Raw genomic sequence first — 22,026 nt, forward strand, 5'->3', positions numbered from 1 at the left:
TTAGTTTTCTTTTGTATATTTCTTTGTTAGTACATAGAAACACAATTAGTTTTGCCTGTTGATAGTTGTATCCTGAAATTCATTTATTATTTCTAACAGTTTGTGTAATCTTAAGGGTTTTCATGTCACTTATAAACAGATAATTTTACTTCTTTGTTTCTAATTTGGATACCATTTATATCTTTTTGCTGCTTAATTGCTTGGCTAGAACTTCCAATGCTGTGTTGAACAGAAGTGATGAAGGCATCTTTGTTTTATTCAAGAACTTGGAAGGTTTCAGTCTTTCCCCCATTGACTTATGTTATGGTAGTTTCCTTCCATACCTAGTTTGTTGAGGGTATTGAATTTTGTGAAGCGCTTTTTCTGCATAGATTGAGATGATCATGTGTTTTTTTTCCCTCCATTCTGTTAAGGTGGTGTATCACCTGAATTATTTTATGTTGAATCATCTTTGCATTCTGAGATTAAATCCCAGCCGGTTATGGTGTATAATTCTGTCCTGCCAGATATGATTTTCCAGTTTTGTTGATGGTTTTGCATCAGTGTTGATAAGGGATATTGGTCTATAGTTTTCTTGCAGCATCTGTATGACTTAGTAGTAGGGCAATGCTGGTTTCATAGAATGAGTTAGGAAGTATTCCCTTTCCTCAATTTTATGGGAGAGTTTGAGGAGGGTGGTGTTAATTCCTCTTTAAATGTTTGGTAAAATTCTCCATTGAAGCCATTTGGTCCAGGACATTTTTCTGGGCAATATAAATGATAAGAAAGGAAGGGGACTTACAGTCAAGGTGGCAGTATAGGCAGCCACAGTCGCCTCTTTGCACAACCACATCAAAATCACAACTAAAATGTAGAACAGCCATCACTCAGAACCATCAGAAATCGAATTGAATGGGAGTGTGACAACTACAAAATTAAAGAAACCACATCCACTTAGACTGCTAAGAGGGGTACAGATGCAGAACAGGCTGATCCCACATCCACATACGGTAGATAAAAATTTGGGAAGGATATTTCAGGAGCAAGGAGTCCCAGCCCCATATGAAGCCTCCCAGCCCAGGGTTCCAGTGCCAGGAAGATAAGTCCCCTCAACTTCTGTCTGCAAAAACCAGTGATTGAGTCAGGGAAAGAAACTTTTGGAGCCCCAAGCAATTCCTCTTAACCCACACAAGGACTCATCTGCTCAGATTCTCTCCCTCTGAGCTCCAGCACCAGGGTAGCAGCTTGAAAGGCACCACTGGTATACAGGGAGGAACGGAAGTGTCTGACATCAAAGTGAGCAAAGGCCATTCTCCCTATTCTAAACCCTCCCCCGACAGAGCTGGCAAGTTGGTGCCATATCTGAAACTCCAACAACCTGGCTAAGACTGGTTGACTCACCTTGGAGATCCCCATAGACTTCACCCGACCCAACTTACGGGCCTACCCAAGCTGCTTTTCCATATGAATGGCTGATTGTGGCTCATGCTTCACATATTCCTAAATCGTCTTAAACAAGCAGCAGTTGGCCACAGTGACCCCAAGGCCTGGCACTAGTAGCAGCCAGCCTAGATTCACAGCTTGGCTTCACTTGGGAATCTCTAAGCCCCACACAAATAGCAGCCATCTCAGATTGTTTTATAGCTCAGGAAGGGTGGCCCCAGGCAAAACACAGGTTGGGGCTGACCTTGGCCTGTAACACCTGGGAAACCCCAGTGCCAGCGTACCCAATGGACAGCTACAGACCGCTTCAGAGCACCACCACACTGTCCCTGCACAGGGACATGAAGGGCAGAGGTTAGTGGTAAGTGGTCACAGCCAGTCCTTGCAGCTGACTGGCCTGAGTAAATCCCTCCCATTGATCTGCCAACAGCAACCAAGCCTCAACCACAAGAGCAGAGTGTACTCAGCCAACACAAAGGGCACACCTTGAGTATCCTACTTGGGTGATAGGGGAGGCTGTGCCACTGAACCCTACAGGACACCTGCTACATGAAACCACACTACCAAGACACAGAGTTAAAGCAGCTCTACCTAATACATAGGAACAAACACAGGGAGGCTGCCGAAATGAGGAGACAAAGAAGCATGGCCCAAATGAAAGAACAGATCAGACTCCAGAAAAAGAGCTAAATGAAATGGAGATAAGCAATCTATCAGATGCAGAGTTCAAAACACTGATTATAAGGATGCTCAAGGAATTTAGTGAGGACCTCAGCAGCATTAAAAAGATTCAGTCATAAATGAAGGATGCTCTGATTGAAATAAAGAACAATTTACAGGAAAACAACATTTGAGTGAATGAAGCCAAGAGTCAAATCAACAATATGGAACATAAGGCAGCAAAAAACAACCAATCAGAACAAGAAGAAAAAATCCAAAAAAAATGAGAATAGTATAAGCAGCCTCTGGGACAATTTCAAGCATTCCAATATTCGCATCATAGGGGTGCCAGAAGAGGAAAAGAACAAGAAATTGGAAATTTATTTGAAAAAATAATGAAAGAAATCTTCCCTAATTTGGTGAAGGAAATAGACATGCAAATCCAGGAAGCACAGAGAGTCCCAAACAAGATAAATACGAAGAGGCCCACTCCAAGACACTTCATAATTAAAATGCCAAAGGTTAAAGATAGAATATCTTAAAAGCAGCAAGAGAAAAGAGATTACCTACAGGGAAGTTCTCATAAGACTGCCAGCTGATTTCTCAAAAGAAACTTTGCGGGCTAGAAGGGATTGGCAAGAAATATTCAAAGTCATGAAAAGTAGTGACGTACAGCCAAGATTGCTCTAGCCAGCAAAGATATATTTAGAATCTAAGGGCAGATAAAGAGCTTTCCAGACAAGAAAAAACTAAAGTTCATCACCAAACTATTACTACATGAAATGTTAAGGGACTTATTTAAGAAAAAAAATCAAAATTACGAACAATAAGATGGCAAAAAATATAAATCTATTAACAATTGAATAAAAGAAAAACAACTAAGCAAACAACAGGGACAGAATCATCAATATGGAGAGTGTTTTGATGGCTGCCAGATGTGAAGGGGGCTTGGGAGTATGGGTGAAGAGGTGAGGGGATAAAGAAGTACGTATAGATAGTCGCAGAATAGCCATGGGGATGTCAAGTACAGTATACGAAATGGAGTAGCCAAAGAACTTACCCACATGACCCATGGACATGAACAAAGTGTGGGGATGGCCTGAGGAAGTGGGGGCTCCTGGGTGGAGGTTGGGAAAAGGGGGGAAAATCAGGACAACTGTAATAGCATCATCAAGAACATATAATAATAAAAAAAGGGTTTGAGGCCTGGCCTCAACAGTTACTAAATTTAAAAAAAAAATTGGTAACTTTGTTTCTGGAAATAGGGTATGGCGTGTGTTTTTTCTGTGACAATGAATTCTCTCCTGGGTCAAATGAGAAGGTTATACAAGATGGCCTTTAATTTTCTTTTAGTTCAAAAGTTCCATGGTTCTGGAATAGATTTTTTAAAACTTACTGAAAAATTAATAGCAGATGAAATGTGATAGTTTTAATCAATATCCAGAAATATCTTACAACTTTATATCTTCAAACATGAGTGTCTACAAGTGTTTACTACTCTAGATTTATTGAAGAATAAATATTTCTCTACTTTTTCTGCATTTTTATTTTCTTTTACCTCTTATGAAGCACCCACTCTTTTGTTTTTGGTAAATAGGCTGCGTCTAAGAATCAGACTTCACTGTTGGGAGAACCTCCAAAAGAAATTCGGCTCAGTAAAAATCCGTACTTGAACTTGGCAAGTGTGTTGCCCAGTGTGTGTTTATCATGTAAGTGAGAACTCAGCATTAATATTTTAGAGTTTACTGAATACTTTCCCTAATGAGTTTTACTTCAGTTGTTTACATAATAGAAGCAAATCATTCCTATTGACCAGTTAAAGCTTAAATTATCACCCCAGTCTTTAAATAGAAAGAACAATTAAAATTAACACTTAAAATACATCCTACTTTAAGGAAGACATCTTTTATAATACTTTATTAAGAATATGATCAACTTACTGAATTGTTACTGAATCATGATTTTAAATGGGTAAAACATAATTGGCAATACTATAATTATTTACAATACATATAAAATATTTCTAAAAGAAGTTGAAATGTCTAAGTAATGTATCTGGAGTGTTAGTAGAATACACCAAAAATATATGAGCTGCTGATTGACGGAAGTGGAATTCTCTTTAACTTTTTTGGTGTATATTCTCAGGCCTTCAGTTAGTATAAATTAACAGTTTTAAGAGAAATTCGTAAATGTGGTGTGCTCAGTACACGGGGATATTCACTAGAACATTGGCTGTCCATAGTGAAAAACTAGAACGTGCCTTCAGAATCATCAGTGGAGGAATGGCTGAATAAAAAGTTCACCACAAAACGGAATACTGTGCAACCATTTTTATAATTGAGAGCTACATGCACTAATGTGAAATGATCTCTAAAACAAATTAAGTGGAAAAAGCAAGTGTATGTATAAAATGATTTTATTTGTTTAAAGCTATCCTTAATATGTACATAGTTGAGTGTGTAAATGCATAAAGTAAATGTGGGAAATAAATTCTAAACTGTCACCTCTGGGAAAAAGAATAGGATTGAATGAAAAGAGATGAAAAATGAATTTTATTTTTAATGTGCATTCTCTGTTTTATGAAGTATCCTCTTGAATCTACACATTAATTTCTAATGTTTTAAAAGCCTGAAAAAAAAGAATTTCATGTGCTTTTAGTGTACCTACTATATTTTTATCTGGTCTAAAAGTTGATAATTACTTTTTATGCCTTGTTTTGGAGATTAGACATATATCTTAAAAATGTTTCCACCAAAATTATTTACCCATAGGGAAAATTCTCATTTTCAGTTGCTTTAAATGAATAAGATAATATTATATACTATATATTTTTCCCCTGGGGTTACTATAGATATATCTATTGGCAAACTAAAATTTGTGTTCTATTTGAAAATGTGCTAAATTAATGAGTTTTGTACTCTGCTTATAATTTATAATAAAGCAACCGAACTAAAATACATGTTTTGATTTTGCCTTTAGCCCCTGCAAGTAAAACCACTCTACAGAAGACTGGAATTGCAAGCAACATCCTGGACGCAATCTCTCAGGGAAATGAATCACAACACACATTGGAGAAGTGCATTGCTTATTCTCAGCCTTTTGGTGATTATGCACAGGTAAATGAGTCTCAGATTTTGATGATATATAGAAAGACTGGTTCAACTATATATTGAGTTCACTACATATGAAATTGTAATTCCTGTAATATCATAGGCCATTAAAATTGCATTGATCTACACAATATTTCTTACACACCATTTAGAATTTTAGGACGCATTTCAGGAGGATTGGTAAGTATCATTTTAACAGTATTTACCTGTCATTGTTTACACTAGTGGTTGGCAAACTGCAGACCAAATCCAACACCCCCACCTGTTCAGTTAATAAAATTGCATTGGAATATGGCCGAGTTCATTCGTTTCCATTTTGTCTGTGGTGCTGTTACTCTACAGCAGCCGAATTGAGTGGTTGCAGTATAGATTATACGGCTGCAAGATTAAATATTTACAATCCAGCTCTACAGAAAGACTCTTCTGACCTCTGATTTATACCATGTTGACATGACCAAGAAAGCCAAGGAAATGTGTGTTCTTCCACTGCTTATTTGTGTAGAAGAAACATGATGATAATTACAGACACTATTATACTGACTTTTAAACTGGTCAGTAACGTGAAAAGTTATATTCATAAGATATACTGTGTCATTACTGACTTATGTCAGTTTTGCTTTGCTTTTTCTCCTTCAGCTTATTCTTAGTGGCTTAGGCCGAGAGTACCTGTCACGTTAGCAGTATACAATGATGTAATCGTGAGTCTTGATTAACAATTCCAATTCTTATCCCCCAGAGTCGTCAGCGGCTTCTCATCTCTGTCCCTCCTGCCTCTTTGCAGAGCTTCCACTTTGATTTCCTCAGAGCAACTCTGTGTTTGTCTCGCCTGTCTCTAAGGAACTTAGAGAAGAAAACCAATGAGAATTCATTTAGAACAATTGATGCCCGAGTACACTTTTTCTGATAGAGTACTAGAAACACAGGTCAAATGGAGTGTAGAAATGGTGTGGCTGGATATTAGCAAAATATATAATAGAGTCTCTTATATCCTTGTGGAAAAGGTGAAGAAATCTAGGTTGGAAGATGATGTAATTAGGTCACAACATGCCTGTATTTAAGGAATAATAATCATGAATTGATGTAATCTAAAAGGCATTCTCTAACATGTTTCATAAAACTCCATCGTTGTCACCGTATTAGTTAATATTTTAAGTAATAACTTAGATAAGGACATTGATTGTGTACTGATTATATTTCCAGGTGCCAAAGCGGAGGAAATCATCAGACATGAATAAAATCATTTATGACTAGTTTATAGTTATGAAAATTAGAAACCTAAATTTCCAACAATTTATAAGGCTGAGTAAACAAATTGTCCTATTTATATCAGGAAATGCAATACAAATATTAAAAATCATATAAAACAATATGTGAACGCATGGTAAAATGTTTATAACCTATTGTTAATTTTAATAATTTATGAAATATAGTGATACACAATTTTGATGTTTTTGTTTCTTTACAAGGAACACTATTTTTATTAACAGGAGGAAGCACAATAATCATTTTAAAGTTTAGTCAAATGCATGATTTAAGTTTTAAAAGTTATTTTTTGTACTTTTATTTCACTTTTGAAATTCGTTCTGCTTTTCTCATTAGCGTTATGTTTATTAGATTATTAGATCTATGCCCCCAACCAAATAGTCAGGTATGGTGTGTTTTAAAAATTCTTGCAGCACACCAGTTGAAAACTGCTGGCGTAAAGAAAAACATAAGAATGATTTCAGCTGTTTCATATGATGTTTAAAGTGTGTGTGTGTGTTTGTGTGTGTGTGTGTGTGTGTGTGTGTGTGTGTGTGTGTTTCATTTAATACTAGCCACACTGAGTGGTCGCCGTCTGGTGAGCTGTACATTAGGAAAATACTATTTACCTCTGTGTTGTAATCTTGCATTGCTCTTGGTCAACAAAGCATCTTTCCTGCCAGGAAGCTGGTTGCCTTTTCTAGTGAATCAACCACAGAAATGTGTGATGAGATAATGTGATGAGGGAAGAAGAGGAAACAATAGCGAAACAACAAAATGAAAAACGCCTGCCTGAAGCTTAGTCTTTTCATATAGGGCCTAATGCTGCCATCTAGTGGGAAAAGAATGCAGTGAGCCTCGCCAAAAGATTTTTGTGTGAACTGTGCTACATCCCAAACTTGTGACACACACTAACTATATAAAATATTTTTAAAAACCTAAACCCACTCTGAACAATAATTATGGAACAACAGATTATTTTTATATTAATCCTAGACAATCAGTTGGAAAGCACTTTTAAAAAATGATTTTTCCTAAAAGTTTTAATTAAGGAAAGCAAACTTTTGAAATTTATTTTAATTTACCCTCATTACTTTAAAAGTCTTTTGCTTATATACCAGGCTTTTAAAAGTTCCAAAAAGTTATTAAAAAATAATATGCAGTATAAATATGAAGACAGTTTTTCTACCCTGACATGTTTTCGAAGAATTTTAATGTGTTTGAGTTTTAAAAAGTGTTTATGAAACATACTTAAATACAAGATATGTGATTTGTATAACTTGGTATACTGAAACTAGTGAGGTGATGATCAAATTTCACTTTTTTTGAATGTCATATAATACTTTTAGAGCAACAATTTCCAACCTTTTTCATGTCAAGGCACACATAAAGTAGTGACTAAAATTCTGCAGCACACCAAAAAATATATTCTTGCCTATCTAACAAAAAATATAGGTATAATTTTGATTCATTCACAGTGGACACCTGTTGTCTTGGCTGTTGTCATTGTTTAAATTAACAATCTAAGGGGAAAGAGGTCAGAGCCCCTGACTAGTCAGGTATTGCGTGTTTTAAAAATTCTCGTGGAACACCAGCTGAAAAGTGCTGTTTTAGAGGATCAGTTATTAAATTCAAAGTTAAGACTTAATATTTACTCATATGAAGAAAGGCAGGTGTCTGAGAAGCAAAATTTAATACGAAAATTGAAAACATGTATATATGAGAAAGAAAATTTTTGTTATTAATATCACAAAATGAAGCATGTTCGTTTAAAAACCTTTTTTGACAATGGGAAAATATTTAAATACAATTTTAGAAATGAACTATGCTTAATAATGCAGAAAAGTTAATCAAGTTAATTCTTGTTTCTGTTGGTATGAAATCTAAAAGCTGAACTTGAAACTATAAGGAAAAGATATTTAAAGGTCTGACTGAGATTCTAGAAGAACTGGCACAGTAGCTCTTTTTAGGTTTGCCATCAACTCCAACTCCACTAAAGAGACAAAACTTAGAAAAGATTAGATTGAGGAGCCCCCAACAGAGGCAGACTTTTCTGCAAACTAATTTGGTTTTGTGTTTAGATGGCTACACACTAACTGGTTATATTCCTTTCAGAAGAGCATTAATGATAAAGAAATAAATACCTTTAATTTGGACTGGTGGTGGATAAGCCTCATCAAATTCACTATCGATATTAACATATTCCACAGGAATCTCCCTGAGGGACATCCAAAATTCCTTTTTCTTGAATTCTTATGAGAGCTTTTAAAACTAAGCTTCACTTCCATCCCAGAAGTGAGCTTAAAAACTGAGTTTAAGATGCAGAGTAAGTACATATTAAACTTTGGCAGTCAAAAAATGAAATCGTGACTTTGTTCTTCTATATTCCCATGGAAATAAAAGTCTGCATTTACATGAAGATAAAGATAGTTGCTTTAATAAAAGAAAATATGATTTTTTTAAAATCAAAAATAAAATAGCAACTGAATACAGAGTGGATTTTATAGTGAAGGTGTGCAAAAGATTAGATTTTAAAAAATAGGTGAGACTATGAAAAGAACACTAAACTGAGAGACACTGGATTGGATTCACAGGTCTCACTGAATGTCCTTTTGATTTTAGCCAAGTCACATAAGTTTTCTCATTTTTTCAATGGAGATAATAATTCCTTCTCTTACTGCACATGGCTGATGTCAATGATGCACTATAGGATTTCATCATAATTACATTTTATCAGTTGGTGTATCTCCACATGTACTACATACGGTTCAGCTATTTGGTTGATCTGATTTCCACCTGAAAATTATATAGGCAGAATTAGAGTATTATAGCTCCTCTCAATGTCTTTCTTTTCCTCACTCTCTAAAGCATGAATGCCCATTGAAATAGGTTTTTCGCTCAGAATTTCAAAGTATACCACGTTGTTCTTCCTCATCCAGGTATTCCATGTAAAATTTTAACTAAAATTTAAAATCACACTTCGTGCGTGTGTGCCTTCCCGCACACATGCACTAACAGCATGGGAGGGGCCCGTCGCCGCCTGGAGGGGCCACCTCGTCATGCCTGTTTCCTCCATTGCCACATTTTTTATGGAGCCATTTATTAGTCTTCCCAAATGCCAAGTCTAAACACACCGGTTCCCGTTTAAGTTCCTACGCCAGACATTCCAGCCTCTCCATGATGGAGGCCAGCTCGCCTTTCCGATACCATTGCTATTACGCTCGTCCACGGACCAGCTGCTGTGTTTCCTGCCAGCTGCCTTTGCTCAGCTGTTTCCTTCCTCCTACAAGGGTCATGCGCAGCCCGCTCATGTCCATATCTGACCTCACCTCCAAATACTAACTCGCCATGACAACTTTGTCCATACCTTTCAAACCCTCCTCTTCCATTTTCCCTTCTCTGAAAAAGCTTCAGCACTTCACCTCCATTTCTCATTTGGCATGGTGGCACCCTCCCGTTAGAATCATGGGTTGTGCTTTTCTTACTTCCCCTCCTAGGATACGCGCCCTTGCAGGGCACTCTTCAGCCTCTCTACCCCTAGGTAGCCGCAGAGCGCATGGCCCAGGGCTGTGGGCTGTCTGTGAGAGAACACACGTCTGTCTTCTGCTAGTATGGAACAGAAGGAAAAGTATATGCTTGCTTTATAAATCTTTCCCTCTTCTGTGGTTTTATTTTCTTTTTGTTGTTCCTTTGATACAGATTTATTTCTTCCAGAACACTGAACTTTGTTTCAAAAGTCTTTTTTTAATTTAATTTTATTAGAGAGTTCTCTTTTTCTTAAAGATTTTATTTATTTTTAGAGAAAGGGGGAGGGAGGGAGAAAGGGAGAGAAACATCAGTGTGTGTTGCCTTTCACATGCTCCCTACTGGGGACCTGGCCTGCAACCCAGGCGTGTGCCCTGACTGGGAGTCGAGCTGATGACCCTTTTGTTCACAGCCCTGCCTCAGTCCACTGAGCCACACCGGCCAGGGCTTTTTCAGAAATCTTAACTGTCATCATTTCTCATTTACTCTAACAGTCCTTCCAGAGAAAGTTAGATATCTTTGATAGAATGCATCAGGAGAATTACCTTCCTCCCATTATCCTAAGAGCTATGATGACATCCATTTTCATTTCTTCTTCTTACTGATATTTTCCTGTGCTGCTTTAGTGAAGATTTTTGCTGATCTCATACATGTCAGTTGGTTCATGTTTGGGAAATCCTTTAAATGAAAGCATCTAATAAATTTCTTACCTGGCTTCTGAGGATAAAGATGGTATAGAAAAAGGCAAATCTGCGTTGTTGCTTTGCTTTATACTAAGATGTGAAACAATGGTAATGAAAGAGCAGGAAGGACCAGGGAAAGGAATTAACTGTGTGAGATTTCTGGATCCTGGAGTAAGGTGTTCATTGTTTCTCTCCCCCTTATTTTGATAAATGTATTAGATGCAAATGTAAGTAGCTTTTTAAAATTAAGCTAATTTAATGGACTGATCATTTATTAGAGGAAGAGAACTAGTAAGAAGAGGAACTCTGTATACCTGAAGCTAAGGGTCTGACAGTATTAGAGCTACAGTCCAACATGCAGTAGGATCGCCAGAGCAGCAAAGGGACTGGAGTGGAGAAGGCAGCTGAGGAGGACAGTGAAGAGAGTGAGGGGAGAGGGCGGAGGGCGAAGAGGCTCCAGCTAAGCAGCTAAGCCGCTAAGCCTACACTGTTGTTGCAGGCAGCCCTTCTCCAGGGTGGAACCTTTTTTTAAATTGAGATATAACATAACATATCAGTTTCAAGTGTACAACATAATGACTTGATATTTGTATAGACTACACAATGATCGACAGATCTAGTTCACCACCACCACCATTTATAGTATCAAATTTTTATCTTGTGATGAAAGCTTTTAATATGTACTCTCTTAGCAACTTTAAAACACAGAATATAGTAGTATTAATTATAGCCACCGTGCTGTCCATTTACAGGACCTATTTAGCTTAAAAGCAGAAATTTGTACCTTTTGACCACCATTACTCACCCCCCACCCCATCCCCACCCCTGCCACCTTTAGCAACGACCAATCTGTTCTCTGTAATGTGAGCTTGGTTTGCTTTGTTTTTTGGTCTTTTAGATCTCACATAGGAGAGAGATCAGGTAGTCCTTTTTTTTTTTTTTTTAAATCCTCACCCAAGAATACGTTTATTAATTTGAGAGAGTAAGTGGGGAGAGAGGGAGAGAGAAACATTGATGTGAGAAACATCAGTCGGTTGCCTCCTGTATGTGTCCAGACCAGGGATAGAACCTGCAAACTAGGCATGCGCCCTGACCGGAAATCGAACCCACAGCGTTTTGGTGTATGGGACAGTGCTCCAACCAACCAAGCCACCCGGCCAGGGCACATAGTTATTTGTCTTTGTCTGACTTATTTTACTTAGCATAATTACATCAAGTACATCCAGGTTGTCACAAATAACAAGATTCCCTTTTAATGGCAGAATAATATTTCATTATATAGATCTATCACATGTTTTAAATCTGTCCTTTAAGGGCCACTTAAGTTACTTCAGTGTCTTTGCTATTAAATATCACGCTGCACTGAACATGGGAGCGCATATATCTTTTTGCCTCCTTTGGGTAAGTGCCTAGAAGTGGAATTGCTGGATTATATGGTAACTCTTATTTTTAATTCTTTGAGGAGCTCCATACTGGTTTCCACAGTGACTTTACCAATTGACATTTTCACTAACAGTGCACAAAGTTTCCCTTCTCCTCACAGCCTTGCCAATACTTATCCCCCCCTCTTTTTTTAAATAATAATAAATTCTAACAGATGTGAAGTGATATTTCACTGGAGTTTTGGTTTGTATTTTCCTGATGGTTAGTGATGTTGAGTGCCTTTTCAAACACCTGTTAGTCATTTGTATGCCTTCTTTGGAAAAATGTCTATTCAGATCCTCTACCCATTTTATATAATCAGATCGTTTTTATGCTGTTGAATTATATATGTGTATTTTGGACATTAACCCCTTGTCAGATGTATGATTTGCAAATATTTTCTCCCATTTGGTAGGTTGCCTTTTCATTTTGTTGATTTCTTTTGTTGTGCAGAACTTTTTAGTTTGACTTAGTCCTACTTTTTTATTTTTTTGCTTTTCTTGCCTTTATTTTTAGGGTTAAATCCATAAAAAAACATTGCAAAGACTGATGTCTAGGAGCTTACTGCCTATGTTTTTCTGTAGGAGCTTTACAGTTTCAGGTCTTATATTCATGGGTTTAATCCATTTTGAGTTAATGTTGATGTATGCTGTGAGGTAGGGGTCAGTTTCATTCTTTTGCATGCAGCTGTTCAGTTTTCCCAGTAGGCTTTTCTTTTATTGAAGAGACTGTCCTTACCCATTGTACAGTCTTAGCTCCTTCATCATAAATTAATTGACCATTTATGTGTAGATTTATTTCTGGCCTTTCTATTTTGTTCCATTGATCTGTGCCTCTTGTTTTATACCATACTGTTTTAATTACTATAGCTTTGTAATATAGTTTGAAATCAAAAATGTGGGATACCTCCAAATTTGTTCTCTCTCAAGATTGCTTTGGCTATGTGAAGTTTTTTATGGTCCCATACAAATTTTAGGATTATTTGTTCTAGTTCTGTGAAAAATGTGGTTCATGGACATTTTAACAATGTTCTTCCATTCTATGAACACAGACTCTCTTTTCATTTATTTGTGTCTTCTTCAGTTTATAAACTTATACTTTTCAGGATACAGATATTCACCTCCTTAAATTTATTTCTGTATTTTTTATTCCTGATTGTATTGTAAACGAGGTTCTCTTAATTTCTCTGATAGTCCTTATTAGTGAATAGAAAAGCAACTGATTTTCATAGATTGATTTAGCATCCTGTACCTTTACTGAAATCATTCTAACAGTTTTTTGGTGTACTCTTTAGGGTTTTCTTTAAATACTATCAGGCTATCTACAAATAGTGATAGTTTGGATGCCTTTTATTTCTTTTTCTTGCTTAATTGCTCTGGCTGGGGCTTCCAAAACTATGTTGAATGAAAGTGGCAAAAGTGGGCATTTTTGTCTTGTTCCTAATCTTAGAAGAAAAGCTTTCAGCTTTTCACTGTTGAGTAAGGTATCTGTGAGCTTGTCACATGTGGCCTATATCATATTGAGGTACATTACCTTTATAGCTACTTTGTTGAGAGTTTTTAATCATGGAAGGATGCTGAATTTTTTTCAAGTGTTTCTTCTGCACCTATTGAGATGATCATGATTTTCATTCTTCATTTTGTTAATGGGGTACATCACATTGATTGATTTGTGAATGTTGAACATCCTTGTAGCCCTGGATTAAATCCCACGTGATTATGGTGTATGATCCATGTAGTGTACTGTTGAATTCAGTTCACTAATAATTTTTTGTGAGGACTTTTACATCTGTGTTCACCAAGGATATTCACCTGTAATTTCCTTTTTTTGTATTGTCCTTGTCTGGTTTTGGTACAGTGCTGGCCTCAAAAAATGAAGTGTTGCCTGTGTATTTTTTTGGAAGAGTTTTAAAAGGATTGTTATCAGTTCTTTAAATGTTTGGTAGAATTTACCAGTGAAGTCAGCTCGTCCTAGACTTTTGTTTGTTGGGAGGTTTTTGATGACTGATTCAATCTCTTTACTCTAGTAATCACCCTGTTCATATTCTCTCTCTCTTCATGATTCAGTCTTGGTAGGTTGTGTTTTTCTAGGAATTTATCCATTTCTTCTAGGTTGTCCATTTTGTTGGCATATTATTGTTCATAGTAGTCTGTTATGATCCTTTGTATTTCTCTTGTATCATTTGTAACATCTTTTTTTTCTTGGTGAGTCTAGCTAAAGGTTTGTCTATTTTCTCTTTCAAAGAACCAGCTTAGTTTCATTAATCTTTTCTATTGTCTTTTTAGTTTCTATTTTATTTATTTCTGCTCTGATCTTTATTTTCTTCCTTCTGCTAACTTTGGACTTTGTTTTTATTGTTCTCTGAAGTGTAAAGTTATGTGAGATGTTTCTTGTTTCATAATGTAAGCATTTATCACTGTGAACTTTTCTTTTTGAACTGCTTTTGTATCCCATAAGTTTTGGTATGTTGTATTTCCATTTTCATTTGTCACAAGATATTTTTAAATTTTGACTTCCCTTTTGACCCATTGGTAGTTCAGGAGCATGCTGTTTCTCTCCACATATTTGTGAATTTTCAGTTTCCTCCTTGTAATTGTTTTTTAGTTTCATACTATTGTGGTCAGAAAAGATGCTTGATATGATTTTAGCCTTCCTAAACTTAGAGACTTGTTTCGTGGCCTAACATATGCTCCATCTTGGACAGTGTTTTATATACACCTGAGAAGAATGTGCATTAAGTTGCTTTGGAGTGAATGGTTCTGTGTATGTCTGTCAGAACCATCTGTTTTAATGTGTAGCTTAAGACCAATTTCCTTTTTATTTTCCATCTGGATGATGTATCTAGAAATGAAATATGGGTGTTAAATTCAAAGTCCCTGCTATTATTTATTATTTCCCCTTTTAGGTCTGTTAGTATTTGCCTTATATATGTAGGCACCCCTATGTTGGATGTATAAATATTTACAGACTTTTTAACTGCTTATTAGATTGACTCTTTTATCATTATACAATTTCCTATATCTCTTAAGTTTTTGTCTAAAGCCTGTTTTGTCTGACATATGTATAGTTACTTCAACTTTCTTTTGGTTTCCATTGGCATGGAAGATTTTTCCATCCCTTCACTTTCAGCCTGTGCCCCCTAACATCTGAAGTGAGTCTTTCTTATGTAGAACCATATAGATGGGCCTTGTTATAATCTGTTCAGCCACCACGCTGCATCTTTTGATTGGAGAATTCAATCAATTTACCTGTAAAGTAATTATTGATATGTATATACTTCTGTTAATTGTTTTCTGATTCTTTTACATTTCCTTTGCTCCTCAGGCAGCAGCTGGGAAATTATGTAGTGCAGTCCTTTGCAGGGAGAAATATAGATGGGCATTTTTGTCTGCTCTCAGTACTGGGCCCAGGTGTGTATCACTGGGGTGGGGCTAAGGGCGAGGTTGCTCCTGTGCCTGTCAGAAATTGTTACCGTCCTGTGGGACTCATGAGTGAAAGCCCACTGACTATCAAGGCTGGGTAATCTGGGGACATCCCTTGGGTGGCAGCCATAGAAGCTCAGGCACAGATGTGTATACAAGCCCCGCCCACAGAGATACTCATGACTTGGAGCACATTGGAAGAAGGTGGAAGATGTGGTCTCTAGCACAATCACAGCTAGCATCTAGGGCCTGCTAGATTAGGGCCTGCTACTGGTCCTGAGACGGTAGCTTTTAAGGTATAGGAAATAAACCTCTTTCAGGGAAAGACTTGGGAGATAAGTTTGCCTGGTCCCCCCGCATTGAGAGGAATGGCACAGTGATTGCTCTAATCCATTAAGAATTGCTTGTTTGCAGTATCTTGTGGCTGCCATGAATACCTGCTGGATTTCAGAGCTCAGTGTTTTGAGAGTTCATCCCTCCAGTAGGGGGAACCTTAAAAGTTGACACAGTTAGGTGTGAAGTCCAAACCCCTTCACTCCTCAGAACTAGAGGTTGGAGGTTTGCTCCCAATTGTATGGTGCTGTGCTGGGGTGGGATTTATGGCAAGTCTGTCTTAGCCTTTCCTACCCATTTCTATGTAGGCATTTATTTTCTCTGTCCAGTGCGTAGTATTAATTCAACTAGTTTTGGGATGTCTCTCAGAGGAACTTGTTCCATGTGTAGCTGAATGTTTGGTGAGTCCACGGAAGGAGGGCATGCAGTAGCCTCCTCTATCTGTATGCTGGTCAGCACCTCCACGTCCCTCCCCTTTACATGAACGAGAACTTGATCTACGAGGAGGTGTTGCAGACTCATCATCTGTCCCCATTTTTAAAATTGTGACCATTGTAATTTTAATTGTAATACTCTAATGCACTGGTGGAAATTTGCCTTATGAGTCATCTCTACATTCTTGTATATTAAGATATGTAATTCTGCTTCAGCAAGATTGTCACAGGTGGTATTTGTAAAAGCTAAATCTAAGAGAGGTTAGGAGCTCACAGGGTTGTGCTACACAGTCTGATTTATTGCATTGATTACTGTGATGACTCGTGAGGAACATTTTGGCCTTATCATAAACACTTTCAGGTCAGCATCTCTGTGGTACAACTGAAGTCTACATTTTAACATTAAATTTCTTTCTAAAGTTTGAATTCACACTGCCCTCTAGAATTCATCCTTGCTGTTTTCATTGACATCTTTGGCCAGTTTTTACCCCTACTAGTTTGTTCTCTTGACATTTATTACTAGCTGAACTTAACATCTCATTTGATAAGCAGCTCAATTTCTTAGCCACTTTCCTTCCTCAGGAGAATACTTCCATCAGGTATGGATGTTCTGATTCACAGGGGTTGAAATAGACACAGCAGAAGCAACTGCCGCATCTTTTCTCTTTTCCCAAAATGGTGGTGGAGAGAGGGCACTCAGAGACTGGTCTGTAATTTGCAGAAGTTCTACAGATGATTTTAATAGAAATTTAAAAATCTGTTTAACAAAGTTTGTGCAGTTGTTTGATAGTTTTATTTCCCCTGCTGTTCTGTTTTTACACCAAATCAGAAGTAGAAGGGATTTTCTTATACACACCTTTAATAAACCAACTATAATTTAGATTTTAGCATTAATTATGATGTATTTTTCTTATAGGTGTCATCTTTAAGAAATGAAAAGCGAGGTTCATCTTATCTCATCTCTGCCCCAGAAGGCGGTTCCGTGGAATTTGTTGAGCAACATTCTCAGGGCACAGGAGCATATTACATGGAGACCTACTTAAAAAAGAAGCGTGTATACTGAGTTAAGTTCTATCCTTATATAACCTCGTAAGGTTCTTTGCAGTAACTCTGCTGTTCATCGCTGCCTTAATTACATTCATACTACCCATATCCTTTAAATACGGGTTTATAATTTCCCAGAAGGAACTGTGTTGTGCAGCAGGCAAAATTGCCAAAAAAAAAAGTAAGTAGCAATAAGAAGAGACATCAATCGAGGACATTTTCCACTAGAATTAGATGCATCTTAATTAATGCGGTATTAAGTTATAGTCCACTGCAGAAATTAACAATATTCCTTGTTTTAGAACTGGGAATCATTTTGACACCATATATAAAACTTTGAAGCAATAAATAGGAAACGATCTTGTTTCCTGGGCCTTAGAAGAATGAATTTCTTACAAGCCAATGTGCATTTCTATTTACGTTCCCTAGAAGTAATCTCATTTATAGATTTTTAGAACTTCTTAGAACTATAAGAATACGAGTACAAAAATGCAGCAATGGTAATGTTAAAAAAAATGCTCTCCATGCAAACTAAATTGTAACTCCCACACCAGCCATATAGTACAAACCCCACACAGAGTGATAGTGACGTCCAGGTGTGCACTACCACAGTCTTTACTTTTAATCTGCTATTAACCATTCATGCCTTTTGTGAAGAAAAACAAGGTATTTTAAGAGAAGTAGTTTTGACAACCTAATCTCAGGGGTTGGCAAACCATACCCTGGGGTTAAATTCAGTCCACCTGTTTTTTGTACAGACTACAAGGTAAGAATGTTTACATTTTTAAATGGTTGGCAGAAAAATGAAAATTTTATGACTTTAAAATTATGTGAAATTCAGATTTGTGTCCACACACACAATTTTACTGGAACACAGCCATGCTTGTTCACTTACATATTGTCTAAGGTTACTTTTGTACTACAATGGCAGAGCTGAGTAGTTGTGACAGAGACTAGAAGGCCTGCAAAATGCACGCGTTTACTATCTGGCCGCTTATAGAGAATGTTGCTGACCCCTGATCTAATAGTACTAATTCCCTAATCCTTTTACTTCACCTAAGGAAAGAACTAACTTTTGCAGCTGACTTTTAAGTGGCAAGGAACATACATTTCTGTCTCATTCCATGGCATAAAATAGTGATTTAATTACTAGAACAGGGCATATTTGGATCACTGAATGCATTGTTTCCGCAGTATTATAGTGAAGTAGTCGATTCTGCCCTTTCTGAAAGAGTCTTATGGAGTAACAGTATTTATAACCATTTTAAGCTAATAAGCTTTTACCTCACTCTCTGCTTTCTCTCTTACTCTTTTGTAGTATGTTAGGCTAAAAAATTGTTTATAACTTTTGACATCACCATTTCCTGAAGACTTTGTACTGAATGCATGAGAAACCTTTTGCCATCTAGAAATATATCTAAGTTTGTTCCTTGTTATGAGACTGTAATTGATGACAAGGAGTTTAGGGGTCTCAATGATCTTAGTCTTTTTGAACTCTGATCGTTAAATATCTTGTAATTTGGGGGACTTATTATTTTTGACCATGATAAAAGGTATCCTGTCTTAATTATGAAGTTAAAAATTGGTGCATATGTTGTATGATTTGTAAAGAATATTACTTGGTCTAATTTATTTCATATATTAACTTCTTTTGGGAAATGACAGCTAGAAGACTAAACTAATGTCTAAGAAGTATACTACCTATGAATAACCGATCAGGACAGGCATCACTCAATTGTGAGTCAGCAGATGAGTAATGGATTCTCCATGCTCTGCACTTCTTCCTATTTTCCTGTTGCATTAAGCATCTTCAGTGCTTAGTCACACCTCTGTGATTGTACAAATGGAAGGTGAATTTTAACTGAGAGCTGCAAAATGGAAGTGGGAAGAGGTTGAAAGAGAGGCTATTTTGGATTACAGCACACGTGGATCTGCCATCTGTATTGCCCTGTGCCCCATTATCACTGGACATAACAGATAAGTACAAATCAAGTGTTGTTAGTAATAAGGACCATTACCAACCCTCCCAAAGTCTATATTATTTTTCTAAGTAAACAAATTGTTTGAAATGCGTTGAAAATGGAATCTTAATATTAAAAGGCATATGCATGTGAATGAAGTCTCCAGTATATTTATTTGTATAAAGAGTAATAAACAAAGTGCATATAGAATGGCCACAGGTTTGACACAGGCAGACACATTGGTGATGTAGGGTTATTGAACAAGTTTAAATGGCAAGTTTATTGTTGCCATTGAATCAATCCAGATCCCCTTTTCAGGCTAAAAAGGTGAAAAATAATGATGTCAAACAAATGCTAGACAGCATTAACTGGTTTTCAGACTCTTGGTCATAAAGATCGTATGGTTCACATTGAATCACAGAGTAGACATCTTCGATCACCCAGCATTTCAAGCAAAACTCTAGTGGATCCAGAACTCCATAGTGCTTCTAGCGGGATCTTTCAAGTTTTATACCATGGGGCAGCAATTTCCAACCAGTGTGTTGCAAGAATTTTTAAAGCATGCAAGCCCTGACCGTTCAGTCAGGGGCACTGACCTCTTTTCCTTTAGATTGTCAAATACAAAAATGACAACAGCCAACACAATAGTTGTTCAGTGTGAATGAATCAAAATTATAATTTTTTAAGTCAGATACGCAAAGAATGTATTTTTTTTATATGCCATAGAATTTCAGAAATAAGCTTGTGTGCCATGAGATGAAACAGGTTGAAAATCACTGCCATAGGGTGATGGCCAAAATAGTGATCGACTCTTACAGATGGTCGCTAAGTACTGAATCTCTATGAAACAGTGCAAGGTATACGGTATGTATTCTGACTGGTTGCATACTGCATCCAAAGCCATTGCTGGCATAGCTCGCCCCAAACTGGTAGAGTTATAAAAGGATATACATATTGACATTTCTTAAAAGCATGTATAATAGCATCCAGGTTCTTGGACTCAAATCTGATTAAAGGTAAACTGTTTCAGAAAGTACTGGCACAGGCTTAGTTCTCAAGAATGAACATCATGCAGCAAAGATCTATTCCACAGCTCTCCCCCTGGGTAGAATCAGTTTTCTTAAAAAAAAAAAAAAAAAAGGAAAAAGAAATTGGGTACCACGGGTCATCCAAGGGGACAGGAGCTAAGCCACTGAAGAAACAGCTCAAAGTTTAAGTTCTACTGGTGACAGGAATACACTCACCTTTGTACAGAAACAATAGTCTACTAACTGGTATCTAATATTTCAAGAACGCTTGGTCTATCACTGTATATAGATGATGAAATTTTAGGGCATGTTAGAGTATTGACTAAGGCCATTAATAGTTGATTTATGTGCCAGAAAAACATTTAAAATCAGCTGGCAGGTGGGAGAAAGCAGTCATCTAGATGTTTTGAAAAATCCCATTCTGATACGCTATTACGATGGTGAACTGGCCACACGGGATAGCGGTACAGCCTTTCCAAGAGGAGGAGTGCTTTCTAATATTTTGGTGGTGGTTAAATTTGGCACCAGTAACACAGTGACAAATAAAGGGGAAGTACTTACACATATTCAGCACCACAGTGTGCCTTAAACATGGATACATACCCAAGTATCTTTTTAGACAGAAAACAGTTTTTCCGTTAAAAATTTTTTAACTGGCTTGGGTATTTGTTGGGGGGAAGGGAGGACTTCATACACAGTGGGTTTTAAATGTTATTCATGCTTATTTTAAAAGTGCTTCAAATCCTTCAATAAGGTTCTGAAAGGTTGTCCGATTAGATGGTTGGAATTCCCAGCATTTTCTCATAAGTTGATAAACCTGTAAAAAGAAAAACACATTAACAGCAAAGTGTTGTTAGATTTGGGAGCTTTATAAAAAATTACAGACACATCAAAAGTAAGAAAATTCTGGAAAATTGGAATGACTTTAAGTAAGGCTAGATAACAAGAGTATTAGAAAAATTTTAAATACAGATAATGTCACAACTCTAGTTCATAAATATTTTAACATTTGAGAAGCTCATGAGTTAAATGACCTTCAAAAAAATCTAGGTCATTAATACTGTAAACCAATTTAAGGGTAAAGTTACATCTCACTTTAGGCTCTAAATTTCTACACTAGATACTTCACTCTGACTAAGGTGAATTGAAAAGTGTATGAGTTAGTCTTAAGGGCTCAGTTCACTTTAGAATACAGAAACTGAATGTCATAAATGCTATTAATAAGTGGGATGAACTTCTACGTAAAATGCAGTTACATGTATTTGTCACAACCAGGCTACACCAGAACACGCTCCTTTGGGGTGCTTTCGGTGGTGAGTCTACTTTTGGAGGGAGTCCTTGCTTTCAACATAATTTGTGGCTGTCATCTGGCCCAAGGATGTTTTCTCAAATATCTGAAATTCAGCTTCAGCTTCAGAAAATCATTTTAAAGGAGTTTTCTACTCCTTCCTGCTCTTCCTACCCCCCCATCCCTTGCTGGGTAACTCAAGCTGTGAAAACATAATAAAAACTGAGTTTTGTAACTGAAGTGGCCCAACCCATAAAAATACCTCTTCTGGACAGTTAGGTGGACAGGGCAAACGTTTTCCTTCTTTCAATGTGTTCACAAGTCTTGTTACTGTCATCTGGCCATGAGTGGGGCCTATCATTTTCAGGAACAACTATGTAAGTAAAAAAAAAAAACAACAAAATTCTTTACTGTGCACATATTTATATAAATACCAGATCGATTAAGGTGAA

The 22,026-nt window shown here is 36.9% G+C and overlaps 2 protein-coding genes across 5 annotated transcripts in view; one reads left to right on the forward strand and one right to left on the reverse strand.

Annotated features, from left to right (window-relative positions):
• The window catches only part of RAVER2 (ribonucleoprotein, PTB binding 2), an 84,642-nt gene extending 66,770 nt beyond the window's left edge, over positions 1-17,872 (forward strand). For all 3 annotated transcript variants that reach the window (XM_054574202.1, XM_054574197.1, XM_054574191.1), the window contains exons 10-12: positions 3,680-3,791; positions 5,062-5,198; positions 17,170-17,872. In XM_054574202.1, the coding sequence (XP_054430177.1) occupies positions 3,680-3,791; positions 5,062-5,198; positions 17,170-17,316 (396 nt within the window). In that variant the 3' untranslated portion in view covers positions 17,317-17,872. The remainder of the gene's footprint in view (positions 1-3,679; positions 3,792-5,061; positions 5,199-17,169) is intronic.
• A 1,550-nt stretch (positions 17,873-19,422) lies between these two features.
• The window catches only part of JAK1 (Janus kinase 1), a 115,883-nt gene continuing 113,279 nt past the window's right edge, over positions 19,423-22,026 (reverse strand). For both annotated transcript variants that reach the window (XM_054574185.1, XM_054574184.1), the window contains 2 exons: positions 21,837-21,947; positions 19,423-21,103 (listed from right to left, as the gene is read on the reverse strand). In XM_054574185.1, the coding sequence (XP_054430160.1) occupies positions 21,008-21,103; positions 21,837-21,947 (207 nt within the window). In that variant the 3' untranslated portion in view covers positions 19,423-21,007. The remainder of the gene's footprint in view (positions 21,104-21,836; positions 21,948-22,026) is intronic.

Source organism: Pteronotus mesoamericanus, unplaced genomic scaffold (genome assembly GCF_021234165.1).
Source record: "Pteronotus mesoamericanus isolate MK-2021 breed Mesoamerican mustached bat unplaced genomic scaffold, CSHL_Meso_final contig_105, whole genome shotgun sequence".
NCBI lineage: Eukaryota > Metazoa > Chordata > Mammalia > Chiroptera > Mormoopidae > Pteronotus > Pteronotus mesoamericanus.